Below are 13690 nucleotides of genomic sequence, written 5' to 3' on the forward strand. Positions count from 1 at the left end.
TTCCTTTGTCCACTCTTCTGTTCATATTTGTTATGCAACACCTCCTGCCCCCATCCCAGTGACTTTGTTGCTAATTGCGGAGACAGAAAACAAAGAACTGCTCTATTTAATAGGAAAAAAAGCCCTACAGCTCCTCATGCAGATAGGCAGTCTGAAGGGCTGCTGCAGTCTGTGAAAAGCATGGTGAGAAAAGCACAGAAATAACACATTATGTTTTCCTGCACTCCCACATCTCACATGCAGCCCTTTGTCTCCTCTGCTTGATAGGAACTAAAGGAAATCCAACTAAGCAGCTAGGAGCACAAGAAAAGACCAAATCTAAATAAAACCACCATCACAACACGTGGTGGAAAGAACCCTTTCAGGCTAATTGCTTGGTTTGAGAGCTTGCCATGCTGGATGAGATACACTTCCTTGGCTCTTTTCACTAACACTTTCCCTATGTGTTTGCTAGCTACCATCAGACAGCAAGATGACAGATGGGTTTATTCTCCCCCACTCCTGTTCCCCTCCTCATCCTTTGAGGTGTCACTGAAACCCATGTCACAGCTGTGCTCTTAATCAATTCCCATAAGGGGCATACCGCCTAGTTTATTTACTTCTACTTCCTGAGCTATCAACAAATATCAACTTTGGCTGTGCTTGCAGGGTTCACTTCCTGGCTTAATCTCACCAGTTAACCCACTATTCTCATCCCCACTTTCAAACTGTGGGCATATGGCAATAAAATCTAATCCTGCCTGCTCCACTGTTGCACCCCTAAGGGAAAGCTGGAATTGAGGTCCCAAAGCCCTGCCAGGTAGCAGGTTAGTGACATCCTTCCTCAAAAACTGATTTCCGCCTGAAGCTTCTGTACAGCTAACCCTGCCCATGACAACTGGGTAACCATGATGAAGAGCAGGTGTATACTGCCAGGTGGGGAGGAGTGACTCACTGGCCCTCGGGAGTCAGTTAGAATCTGACTAATAGTGTTTTACCAGTCTTCCCTGCTTGCTAATTGAATTTCATTCAACAGACTCACTGGTGGAAGACAAGCCACATAAGTTCAGATTGTTCCCAGTTCACTTGCTTCACATTACTCCTACCTGTTGCTGGGGCCACACAGAAACACCATTTTCTGCTTGCATCCATGAGAACAGAGAAATGCATCTGTTCACTCACACTCCTCCTACAGCCTTTCTGCTGCATGGTCAGGGAGGGGACACACTGCAGGGAAAAGGCAGGACACAGAGGAGTTGCTAACTAATGAGGGGTTCTCACCTAGAGCCTCCATTTCTAATTGGGGAGATGGGAGTCATTTGGTGCTTCCAGGTGACATAAGGCATTTGAAAGCATCTGAACAGAGACATCTGCTCTAATGAAGGGAAAACCTTTGAGAAGAAACATAGACCCTCGTGACAGGAGAATATTAGAAATGACACCTGCTATTAAACTTTGTGCTGTAATGCTGTAACACAATGGAAAACACAGCAATGACAGCAGAGTAGCAAAGTCTTTGGTCAGAAGTGAGTACAAGCCCAAGTGCAACAGGTATAGGCACAGAAACAAAGGACAAAAGCTGCTTACCTTCAGAAGGCCTCAGATATGGAGGAATCTCTACCAAAATGCCCTTGCCTCCACTGCCATCATTTAAATGAGGTCTGGGAAGGGTTGGATCCTGGCTCCATCCCTTCCAGTCACCCAGGTACATTGCATGCACTTGAGTTCCTTTGGGTTGGCCATGCCTTCCCACCAGGTGCTCAATCACTGTTTGCATTTCCACTATACACGCTAAGGTCTCAGCTCTGGTGTTTGAAGGAGGCTGAAGTACCTCATGAGGTTTACTGGGTTCCAGTAACCATTAGGGACCGAGCACAACTCTCACAGCTCCAGATCAGAAGCACCTGCCAACTGCTCTTATGATACTCAGTGCCACCAGGATGACAAAGAGCAGCAGGATATGAACTATCCCCCAAAGCAGCCAGAAGCTCTCCCCAGCTGCCTCACTGTTAGACAAGCATACACAGCAGCCCCAAGCATGGGAGCAGGCTACTACCTTATGTCAATATTAAATAGCAACATGATGGGGATGGGAGCAGCTTGGCTATTTGGAAAAAAATAATACAGGACAATCCTTGAATGTGTGGCAGAATCTGATGCATGCAATACTCATTGGTGCCTCAGGGCTACTTTACACATGTGAACTTTGCAACATACCTCCACAGCAAGTGCTTTAACATTTGCTGCTGATGTTAAGCCTGGGGTACCCAGCACAGGTGAGGAAGAACCTAAAGCTTCTAACACTAATCAGAAAGTGCAGAGCAGAACCTTGGTCTCTCAGTTTCTTGCTTTAAACACTATTTCCTCCTTCCCAGACCCCAGCACAAGTCAAAGACTTATACTGTCTCTTGTCTCTGACTCCAAGGCATTTCCTTAGCAGGCAACTCCTTTCATGTATAGCTTAGCAAAAACTAAGTTTCCCAGACCAAAGCCCTGGGAAGACATTTCAAAACACCCAGGGAGTACAAACACCTCGCAGAGAAGTTATGAAACTTGAACAAAAAGCATAATCTGTAGCCTTGAACTTCAAACAGCAAGGCTCCTTTACCTCAAGGCAGCCATCCCAGTGCAAGATTGACAATCTTCTCAAGCAACCCACAGCATGCTAAGGCACACTGAGAAAATGAGAAAAACTTCGACGATTATTTTCAGAGGTCAGCATTTGTCCCAGTCTAGAACAGTGCATCACTGAGGTAAGACAAAGTTTGGATTTGGTCCATGATTCCTTGACTTTTCAAGTATAATTAACAGTGTGCAGGTTTCAGGAAGTAATTTCAAAGATGTTCTAAGTTTATTTTAATTGGTATGAAATTTAACTACTTTTTCGAGGGTATTAGATAGCGATTTCCCGTCTTTAATTTGACTCGCCAGCTTTTCCAACTGTTTTTCGGCTAATTTGGTGTACAGTTCCACGCTCACCGCCGGCGAACGGCTTCAGAGCCCGCACTGCGTCTGTTCCAGAGTCTGACTGCCCTCCGAGCCGCTAGGGGGCGTGCTAAGCTCTCATAGTGCTCCGCCGGCGCTAGGGCCCCGCAGCGGGCGGAAGGGGCGTCCTGCGGTGTGCAGCCATGGAGGCGGGCTGCTCGCGTCGCCTGAGGTAGGGGGCAGCGAGGGCGGGAAAGGCCTTAAAAGTGCAGCTCCAGTGGTTGAGGCGAGGATGGTAAAGTTGATGGTTTAGTGGTGGCGGTTGCGTTTGGGTTGGTGCTGCTGCTCTTTAGCCGTTTCCTTTCTCCTTCCCCATAGGCGGAATAGGGCCCCTCGGCGCTCCTGCGGCCAGAAAGAGTTCGCGCCCGACGGCTCCGCCGAGCAGGACGAACGTCTGCGGTTGTGCCTGGAGGAGCAGTGGCGGCAGCTGGCTGAGGAGCGTGTGGAGCGGCCGTAAGTCTCTGGGCCTCGAGCTTGGGTCCAAACGGCAGTGGGTGGCATAGCCGACTTGGATGGGTCCTCACAGCCCCTCGGTGCTATTGGGTGGGCCTGCAGGCTGCATGTCAGCGGTGCTGCGCCTCAGGCAGCTCTTGGAGCTCCTTATGCATCAGTTCTGGTGGCTTCTGCTGTACTCTGGAACTCATGGTTTCTTGGGAGCTCTCTGCAGCTACCTGGCACTTCTGCAGTCATGTGGCAACAGTTTTTCTGTTATTGTTAAGTGGCAGAAACCCTTTGCACAAAGATGCACAGGCTTTCAGAGTGGTGGCTTTCAGGCAACGCTGAGTGAGTTGTCTTCCACTGCATATCCATAAACATGTGCCTGGAGCAGCAATGCAGGTTCTCAGAATGGGAAGGAGGTTGGGAAGGTTAAGGTTCCTTTCAAATAACAGCCCCTGACACAGGGAAATTAAGGTACTAAGCATGTAGCTGTGTTTCCAGCAGTATGCTGCAGTATGGACTGACATTTGGGTGTTGCCTGGAGGTGCTCTTAACTAATGGGCAATGATAAAATCGTCACCCGGTATTGCTAGATGCAAAAAATGGCAGCTTTCTCAAGCTTTACGCTGTAAAAATGCTACCTGAAAGCTTGCTGTTGTTTGACCTTGTTAAATTGCTAGAACAGGAGTTGATCATGGCTGATTATAAAACATGCTGGTAATTAAAAAAAAAACCTAATTTTTAACCTTCTCAGGGAGAATCTGGTGAAAGCCGTGTGGAAGCCAGAACAGGGCATTGTGGAGCTGGAGTCCCCTGCGGTGAGTCTGCTGCAGAGTGTACTCAGTACCATCATCTCCTGCTGGCAACTCCTTCTTTTGCTTCTTGAAATGGGAGTGAGCATGGTTGTCAGCAGTGAACAGCCAAAGTCCATCATAGTTTTTGTGCTTCTGTTGCAGGGGAAGTTCTGGCACACTATGGGGTTCTCAGAGCGTGGCAAACAGTGTCTGCTGCCTGAGGAGGCTCTGTACTTGCTGGAGTGTGTAAGTAGGCTACCTATGCATGGATGGGAGCATTGGGGCTCTTCAGGAATGGCTGAAGGAGCTGTAGTAGCTGGACGTTTACTCTCCTTTTGACTCAAGTCGAAAGTCAGTTAATGTGTGTTGGTTGTTACTGCAAATCGAGCAGTTGATAAATGTCTGGTTCTCAAAGTGTTGTCTCTTAGCCGGTTTGCTGATGGCAGTGTTGATTTCCAGGCCGTGAGTTCATCTATTGCATTCTAAAGCAGGCTTTGTGCTATTGATAGGATGTGTCAGTTGTGTCAGTAGCCAGTTTATCCAGCTGGTATTATCTTTATCCCACTCATACATCAGATATGATGGTAGAGACTGGGAAAGTGTCTGGATTATCCGCGTTACTGTTAGTAAAGTAGTACTAACTCTGGTTTTTTTTTTTCACAGACAGCTGTTACCAGTGGCTTAGGTGGACCAATCTAAAGGGGAGCTCTTTTGCCTTTAATCAGATTATGGGCATCTAACGATATTAAGTCTTTATTGCAGTAGCTGGGTGGATTTTTTGCCTTTGTCAGTTTGACAATAGACCTTAAAAAAAAAAAAAAAAATCAATTGCAAGTACAGGATCCATCCCAGAAGCAGAGAAGACCAGCTACATGTTTTTTGTTTGCTTATTCTTGGAAAAAGAGGCATAGCCTCTTTTTTGTTATTGTTATTGCCTAGGGAAATTTACTTCTGGGGTTGAGGCTGCAGTAAATGTTTAAGGAACCACCAACTGGTAGTATCTGAGGATGCCTTCAATTCCCCTTTCTCAGCTTTCTCCATGTTGCTAGTACTAAGTGTTTTGTGGTTGTGCTGTGTCCTGAATCACTGAGATATTCAAAATTAAAGGAAGCTATCTCCCAAAACAATTATATTTCAACAGTTGAGCAGAGGCAGTGGTATTAAGAGGTAGTGCTGGGACAGGAGCTGACAGCTTTGGATGAGAACTTCTTACCTCGCTGCTAAAACCGTAGTGTTGAGGAGGGACTGTAGGTGGTAATCCAGGAAGGGCTTGGGAAGGCAAGGATGGTGCTAGGTCTAGCTGTCAGGACCCAGTGACAAGATGCTGTATCACCTTGCATAGATTTGTTCCCTGTGATCCTCTAAACGTGAGTCTTTATCCCAACAGGGCTCTCTTCAGCTCTTTTACAAAGATGTGCCCATGTCAGTTCAGGAAGCCTATGAAATTCTGCTGTCCCAGGAGGCGATGAGCCTGCTACATTACCAGGTGTGTTGGGAGCTTCAGCAGAGGATGAAAGCAGGGAGCCGAGCCCAGCCTTTGCCACATGACCTTTCCCAGGGACAGAGTAGACAGGAAGGGGAATCGTTCTGAGTTCCCCCCCCCCCCGCCACCCCCACTCATCTTCTTCCAGATAATCACTTCCTGTTTCCCTATCTTTGCTCTAGCTCCTAACCTTAGAGTTTTTTTCCTCTGTCCATGCAGTACACTGTTTACGTAGTTGCAGCAGAAGTGAGGAAAATTCTTTGGTGATAGAGCAGACACTTAACCTTCTTGTTTTCCTTCACTCCAAGGTGTTCAGCCACTTGAAGCAGTTGGGCTATATTGTACTGAGATTCAACCCCAGGTAATCTGCTCTTTCCATGTTGCTTTCTCCTCTCTGAAGACCTTTAGCAGCCCTGTGCCTACTCTGCAGCTCTCATGGAACAAACGAGAAGAGGACTTTGACCCTGTGTTCTGTGTCTTGGGAGGATTAAAGGCTAAAAGTGACACCCTACCCTTTCTTCCTCTTTCCTTGTGAGGAGGTTACTGCTAATATGAAATGTGACGTGAATTTATGGCGACTTTAGTCATTCTTGTGAATTTCTTCTTCCTGGAAGAAAAGTTCTTTGCTGCTGTTTTCTGGGGATTGAGCAAAAGAGTATTTTCTCTACCCTGCCATTCTCTCATTCTCTGTTGGTGTCTCCTTTCAGCACTGTCCTGTCTTCCTGCGAGAGGCAACTAAACCTGGAAAGTCGTTGCAAGAGCTCTGGGAAACACCATCACAAAAGGAGGAGGAGTTCCAGCCCTGGGTAAGAATGTGGCCCAAAGCTGCCTTCCATGCTCTCCCAGACCCTGCTAACTTTGTGTGTTGACATTCATAAGGACTGCAGTGCTATTTGTGAACGCTTTGCAGTGTTCTCTTCTGTCACGTCTGTATGTCATCCAGGGCTAATGTGATGCTGCTAAGCTTCCCAAATGGAGTGACGTCAGAATGGAAGGGGAGAGAGATCAGTGCAGAAGAAATGTGGCAGGTGTCTTCTCTCTCTCTTTTTTAGAGGGACCAGAGATCACCGTGTCCATTTTGCACATTTTATTCCTCCTTGTTGGAGTTTGCATGTTATGATTGCACAGCAAAGGATGTAGTTGGGTTGTGATCCTTGTATATCAGCTCTAGAAGTTGTCAAAAATGCAAGGAGAAGCTAACATAATGATTAATTTTGCTATTATAATTATGAAAATTTCCAGTAGGTGGCATCATCTTTAAAAAAAAAACAAAACAGGGAGGAAGATACTGATCTGCAGGTTCCTTCCTGTTATTAAATAAATCAATGCCTAAAGAGCTGTGAAGTTTTTGGAACTGGGAGATAAAACTGCTTGTTTCAGAACTGTTCCATCTTTTCTGTAAGCCAGGGACTGGTGCCAGGCACCAGTAAGAGATACTGACAGAAATGTTTGTGCCTAGTGCTGGTATCTGAGGTCTGCTCAGTTCAACCGATGTCCATAGTGTTTGCATGGAAGTGTGTGGCTCAGCATACAGGATGTGTGGAGGCTGTAGGGTCGGTTGAGAACGTGTATGCAAATCCAGGTTGAGATTCTCTTGAATGCGGAAGTCAAACCTCATGCAGGGCTGCTGAGGTGTTTATTCTTCTTCTGGCATTCTCTGTTTGGTTTTGGCCTGTTTGATTGTGGGGTTTTTCTTCTTCTGTTAAGCATACATCTTCCTTCCAGACATGAGGTTGTAGGCAGGGGTTTGCAGATCTGTCTGGAAGGTCCTGACACCCTTGCCATCCTTCCTTCAGGCACAGCAGAGTGCATTCTTGCTATTACATTGGAGAAAGCAGGATTTAAAAGGAATAATATATCAACACTAACCCTTAATGGTTTTTATGCTGCTGTTTCTGTCTTCAGATCACGTGAGAAGAAACATAAGGTATCTGAGGACCTTCCAAAAGCTGAAGGGACCTGTGAAAAAGGCGGACACGACTGTGGAGAACTCAGTTGTGTTCCCTTGGATGAGAAGCCATTGTCAGAGCAGCTGAAGGAATTGGATACTGGCAATGGAGAGGAGCAGTCTGTCACATCAAACTCAGTTCCTCTTGATACAGGACGAAAGAATGTCCCAGGCCCCTCCTGGAGTCTGGGAACTGGAGACCAGAAGGCGAGCAGCACTGGCACCCATGCGCCACGCTGGGATTTTACTACGATCTTCTTGCCAAATGTGGCCCCAGATCAGCCATGTATACATCTGCCCTCACCTGACAACAAGCTTTTGCCAGAAAATGTGCCAGGGAGGGAGGTCGATGCAGCATCCTGGTGCAGACGCGTCAACCAAAAACAGGAGAAGCTGTTACAGAAGGAAAGGGAGCAGCAGGAAAAGGAAAGCAAGTACAAGAGCAGTATCAATTTTGACAGGGAGGTGAGGTGCTGCATCAATTGGCAGGAATACAAAGCTCTTTTGAGATGGAGGAGCCAGCAGAGAGTTTGGAGACAACCACCGCATCTGTGGGGCCAAGCTGTCACACCACTTCTGCAGCCAGAGGAAGCTACCTCATTCGGTAGGGGCTATGGGAGACTACCCAAGGACACAGAGACTCTCAGCCTGCTGCAGCTCTACCAGAGGCTTGTTTATGCAGCAGCAAAAGGGATGACCTGGAGACACTAAGTATCAGTTTCGGGGAGTAGCGCTTTGAGAAGAAAAATCTGGTTTTGAAGGCCTAGGCAAAGCAGGCACAGATGAGCTGAGCATGGATAGGGGAGAGAGAAGAAAGCTTGTCGTCTTGCCTTTCTGTTTCTTTCTGTAATTTTCTGTAGCCCACTCAAATGTCAGTATGACAGGGCCTTGGGAGGTCTTCTAATCCATTCTCCATATCTTGCTGTATTTCAGTCCTTCATGCTGGACTATTAAGCAATCAGGGCCAGCAAGTTGCATAGCACTCGCAGGATGTTCAGGGCTGCATGCTGGGAGGAGGTGAGGAAGTCTTTTGAAGTATCCCGTGGTGACTCTGGTGACAGTGCTGCCAGCCATTTGTCGGAGGAGGAAGACTTTCATGGGTTGGAGTGGTTGACTGCTTGGATTGCCCTGGGACAGAAGTAGCTGGTCTGATTCTTTCCTGTTCTTCCTCCCTCCAGCTGCAGTCCGCCAGCAGATCAGTGTGCTGCAGCCCTCCCACATACTGGATGGAGCCTCCCGGTTAGTACCCAGCCAGCCTGTAGCTGGTAGGGTCTACGGCTGGGCTGTCTTGTTACTGTCCCTGCTTGTGAGGTCAGTGAGATGCTCACAACAGCAGCTCAGGAGCTATCTGGGATTCTGTTGCATCTGTAGTGAGTGGCTGGCATTTCTATGAAGCACTGGGTCAGGGCCAGGGCTGCAGTAACAGAGATGAGGCATTCCAGGCTAATTATAATGTTGGGGTTGTTCTCTTTTTCTCATTGTTCCCTTTCTGCACGCCAGCCAGGTGATCTCCTCAAGAGGTTTGGTTGGGTTTTACCTGCAACTTATCTCTGGAATGTGCTGCCATCCCTGCTGCAAGGGTCGTAAAGTCTAGGCTCTGGGATTTCTGCTTCTGCTTGAACAGTTGATTGGCTGTGTGTTGTTTCAGTAGGATAAAGCAGCTCTTTGCTTCTGTATCTGCTGATGGTACCTTTTGTAAGGGATTGCAATGAGAGGCAAGTGGCAGCTTGCTCTGATCTGATTACAGAAAGTAGAAGATCTAGAAAGTAACTACAACAGTCTGAGGTTCAGTCCCTTGAGAAGAGAAGCCTTTCAAAGCACTCAAACTAGCTAGGCTTCTAGAGCTTTTATTCTTTCTTTATCTGCAGCATCTTTACCCTGCAATACTTTGAACCCTTAAGTATGTGCATGTTTTCCCTCTCCTGTAGGCTACAAGAGGACTTGGAGAGTATCAAGATAGACTTCAACGTGTATCAAGCAGATGCTGTGGCCAAGTTTAAGAAGACAAACCCTGGGAAGCCATATGTCAGGATGTGTGTTCAAAGGTATCCATGGGTCTTATGCTGTGATTTGAAGTTTGCAGTAAGTCCTAATGATTTGTGAATGACCCAGGATTTTTTGAGCTTTATAGTTCATCAGAATGCCTCCCTTAGGAGGATGATCCTACTCAAGTTTTTGGTGTGTTTTTTTTTTTAGTGCAGTTCTTGCACTCAACCAACACCCCATATCTAGTCATCTGTTACTTTCTGTAAGTGTTACTGGAGTCAGGAACAAGAAGCCACAGTTACATAAGCAGTGTGTGTGAAACTCCCCTAGAGCTAGCTCAGTTTTCTGAGGTAGCTGAATCTTCAGCCAGTGCTGATTCCTTGTAGCTTTCTGCAGCAGTGCACTTCCCCAGAGCAAGCCCAGGGCTATGAGTTTGATATTTTAGTCTTTGCCATGTGTAGTTTTAAAATCAGCACAAACAGAAGATAGGCGTTTCCCTTTCTTGCTCGATCCAGAATCTAATACTTAAATTCTGTGGGTAGGTACAGAGTTCTGTCCCCAGTCTAGTATCTTAATTTTGGTATATTAAAACTGTCCCTCTTCCACTCTGCAGCTGTAGTAGACAGGAAGGAAGGCAGTGGTGCAGTTTGACAAAAGACTCTGTCATTGGCAAGTGGGATGATCCTTGCTGCATAAATACTTCCATCCATGAGCAAGTTCTGTAGAATTAAAAGAAGGGTGAAAAAAAAAAAACAAACAGGTGTTGATCCAAGTAGCCTAAAGATCTTCCAAGCACAAAGGTGTTAAGATTACATTGGGTTGGCAACTTGCCAGCAGCCCTGTGAGCTGCATCTCATAGGTACAGTGTGGAGAATTGTGCAGATGCTTTTGTTTTTTGGCAAAGGATTTGACAGCTTCCAGTTCCTGACTTACAACAACCTTCTTGGGGGTTGGCAGCTTCCTGCTTTGTTTGAAAAGGATGGAGAGGTTTACTAGCAACTCCTAAGACCAGAAGGAGCTGCTTTTTGCTGACCAGAACAAATTTGTTTATATATTCTTGCTGTGAGAGCAATGGGCTGTTTTTCCTCTCTACAGCTTTGATGAGCAAGTCCCATCCCTTCGGGCTTTGAAGCAGGTCACATATCAGAGTGGGGACGTCCCAGTGGTCTTTGCTCTGGCAGACCATGGAGAAATTGCCTTCTACTCGCTAAAGGAATTCAAGCTGCCAGTTGATGCTAATTACTGAAGACATTAACTTAAATGGCGTGGGGTGAAGGAATGATCTTCACTCAGGATTTGCTTTCTTGATTAGTGAAATATTACAGAAAATAGAGCCCGTGGTAACCAGATGTTACTTTGGGTGGTCGCACTGTATTTGCTGTTAGAGGTTTCACCCAAATGGGAGTTGGCTCATGCACGACAGCAAAATGCATTGAAAACAATGGCTTAGCTGGGCATTTCTGGACTGGAGTACACACTGCTTTGTTCTTGAAAGTGTTGGTTCTCCAGCTTTCTCATCTTCTGGACCACTAGTCTGCCTTTCCTGTGTCATGGCTGATCTGTGGACCATTAGAAAGCACTCTACCACTGTAAAGCCCTTGTTATATTCTAGGAACCACCATGCTAGGCCAGCTGAGCAATTGGAGTCATCAGCCAAGGGCAGAAAAGCCGATCATATCAGTGGTGGTGTCCTGAGCCTCTGTCATTCAGTTGCTCCAACAGATCAGAATCTTATCCAATAGTTGAAAATGAAACAGCCATAAAATTCAGCCACCCTGATAAAAGTTTTCAGGCACTTGAGAGCTGGAAACTTAGTACCTTCCACACTATCTCATTACTCAGAGACTGCAGAAGACCCCAGAACACCGCAGATGGTGCCCAGCCTCCTGCTGTTGCAGTTGGGCTGAGATGTATTTTGGCTGTACATTATGCCATATTTGGCTCTAATATTATGCCATATTAGAGTTATACCACCAGTATTGGCATGCTGTATCTGTTAGTCTTAGCATGGCTTCACTGCAGCCCCTGTTTTAACCTGATGTCCTCTTTTCTGGCTGTGGATCCTTGTCTGTGTTTCTCAAGTGAGAGATCCCTGAGTAGAGAAAGAAGGTAGAAATAACTTCTGAGCCTTCCAGGCCTGTGGCTGTTGTGCTCCAAACCAAGGACATTGTTGCTTTCAAGGCCTTATCGTGTGAGCATTCCTCCATCATACCCGGGTACCAAATTTGCTTTAGCCTCTATGCAAAAGTACCAGTGTCAGATGCCAGAAAGTCTGCTTAGTGGGTGCTGAGCCCAGCTGTGTTCAGTATCTAGGTTCTTTAGAAGTGTAATAGCAGCTGTTTTAGATGTATCTTATGTGATAATTTTTAGTTCCTTTTGGAGGTGGGAAGAAGTTTAAGCAATAAAGAACCTTTTCCAACAGTGCAGGCTCCTCAGTCTGGTTCTTGAACTTCCTCCAAAATGTGAATTACACAGAGAGATACTCTGGGGAAACTGCTGGGCTCCTAGTAGCACCACTGAGTGAATGCCTGCTCATAGTCCTGTAACCATGAGGCTGTGTAACTCCTACGCCTGTGTTTGGATCCTACTTCCTTGTTCCTAGGAGGGCAGTATGACTCAGAGCTGGAGGAGCCTGCTTCCCCATGCAGTTCCTGTTGGCACACAACACCTTGTGATCTTCCTCCTGTGCAGTCGTAAGTACTGTAGCCCAGAGTGGCAGCAATCTGCTGCAAGCACCGTGCTTGTTCCTGTGTCATTCATGCACTTGTGTTACCAGATGCTGGAATTCAGCAGGACTTTGCTACGGTAAGGGTCTGACAGCTCGTCCTACACGAACTCCTCTTCTCTGTCTGGAGGCTGTGCCTTTGCTTTGGTAGTCCTCCTTAGAAGCTGGGGCAGTTGGCAGTTCCAGTCTGTGCCTTCAGCATTCACCCAGACTGTTTTGCAGATTAAAAGGCAGTGGGAAGAGAATTTAAGAGCAGACACAGGAGAGCTCCAGTCTGACATAGGGCTCTTGTTTGTCCTGGAATTAGGTCAAACTCACTCATGTTGATTTCAGTCAGTCCCATCTGCTTATGCCAAAGTGGAATTGCACTGAGGAACTCTACAAGAGCCACCTAGTTTCAAGAGCCCTAGAGTTTCACTGGGGCAGAGACTGCCTGATTCAGCACAAAACAATTACAACTTAATAATCACTGCAGGGAGAATTGAGAAACTGTGGCTACCTTGCTCAGCACCACAACAACATCTGACAGTGTCTTTACCTGGCTGGGATTACGATGCAGACTGATACCACTGCTTCATTTTGGCCCGTGGTGTGGATTGACAGGATGTTGCAAGGTGATGATGGAAGCAAATAGTTTAATTTAAAACCTTCACCTTTGGGATCTGGGTTGAAATACTGACGGTTGGCCCTTATCAAAGGTAATTAACTTCTCATGGTTGCAGGCTTCCAACTGCTATTGCACTGTCACATAACTAGTCATTTGTTGCCAAGCTCCTTGTGATAGGAGACACTCGGTCAGCAGTAGAGTTGTGTAACAAGATAGCAGCAGTTCTGTTGCTCTATCCAACTAAGGCTTCAAATTCCTGTTAAGTCTTCCCATCCCTTTCATTTTTGCAGCTCATTATGGGTTAGAGTCTTCCCCTGGCTTTGTCCTGAGTCACTGCCCTGTGTAGGGCTCGCTGATAGCCAGAGCAGAGAGAAGAGGAACAGAGGCAGCATGAAACAGGCTTTCCTGGCCCTGACTTGTTCCTAGCTCCACACATGTCCGCACCTACCTGAGCCCACTGGGGATACTGCTTGTGAGCTGGGGGGAGGGGGTGGTGGGAGTAGTAGGGACTGTCCATAGGGCGGTGTCTGCAGCAGCTGCTTTCCGATTGGCTCGAAGCAGGCCGAGAGCTGAACTGGTCATTTAAACATAAGCAAAAACCTTGTGATTCTACGACAGAACTGGAGGTGTTCTATGATAGCCGTGCCCGCGGCGGATGGAAGAGAGAAGAGGCCGCGGGTCCGAGAATTGCATGCAGAGCTCCCGGGGGGGCGTGGCTTACGTGCGGAGCTCCGCCCCCAGAGCG

The 13690-nt window shown here is 46.9% G+C and overlaps 1 protein-coding gene across 3 annotated transcripts; it reads left to right on the forward strand.

Annotated features, from left to right (window-relative positions):
* The first annotated feature begins 3043 nt into the window (after positions 1 to 3043).
* TSEN54 (tRNA splicing endonuclease subunit 54) lies at positions 3044 to 12034 on the forward strand. Of its 3 annotated transcripts, none has more exons than XM_003211620.4 (11): positions 3044 to 3136; positions 3283 to 3417; positions 4157 to 4220; positions 4359 to 4442; positions 5584 to 5682; positions 5988 to 6040; positions 6387 to 6485; positions 7585 to 8231; positions 8806 to 8866; positions 9556 to 9672; positions 10709 to 12034. In XM_003211620.4, exons 1-11 carry the CDS (start codon positions 3108 to 3110, stop codon positions 10857 to 10859), a joined length of 1539 nt encoding a protein of 512 aa, XP_003211668.1. In that variant the 5' UTR covers positions 3044 to 3107; the 3' UTR covers positions 10860 to 12034. The 3 variants fall into 3 exon arrangements, with proteins under 3 accessions (XP_003211668.1, XP_010719970.1, XP_031412234.1); XM_031556374.1 differs by having other exon boundaries at positions 3121 to 3199; XM_010721668.3 differs by lacking the exon at positions 4157 to 4220 and having other exon boundaries at positions 3120 to 3199.
* The last annotated feature ends 1656 nt before the right edge of the window (positions 12035 to 13690 follow it).

This window comes from Meleagris gallopavo, chromosome 20 (assembly GCF_000146605.3).
Source record: "Meleagris gallopavo isolate NT-WF06-2002-E0010 breed Aviagen turkey brand Nicholas breeding stock chromosome 20, Turkey_5.1, whole genome shotgun sequence".
In the NCBI taxonomy this organism is placed as follows: Eukaryota; Metazoa; Chordata; class Aves; order Galliformes; family Phasianidae; genus Meleagris; species Meleagris gallopavo.

What these genes read in the sequence shown, in the direction of transcription:
- TSEN54 (XM_003211620.4), top strand. Translation starts at nt 3,108, where the DNA reads ATGGAGGCGGGCTGCTCGCGTCGCCTGAG. An exon ending in GGCTGCTCGCGTCGCCTGAG is followed by an intron (nt 3,137 to 3,282) that starts GTAGGGGGCAGC and finishes CCTTCCCCATAG; the next exon opens with GCGGAATAGGGCCCCTCGGC. An exon ending in TGAGCCTGCTACATTACCAG is followed by an intron (nt 5,683 to 5,987) that starts GTGTGTTGGGAG and finishes CTTCACTCCAAG; the next exon opens with GTGTTCAGCCACTTGAAGCA.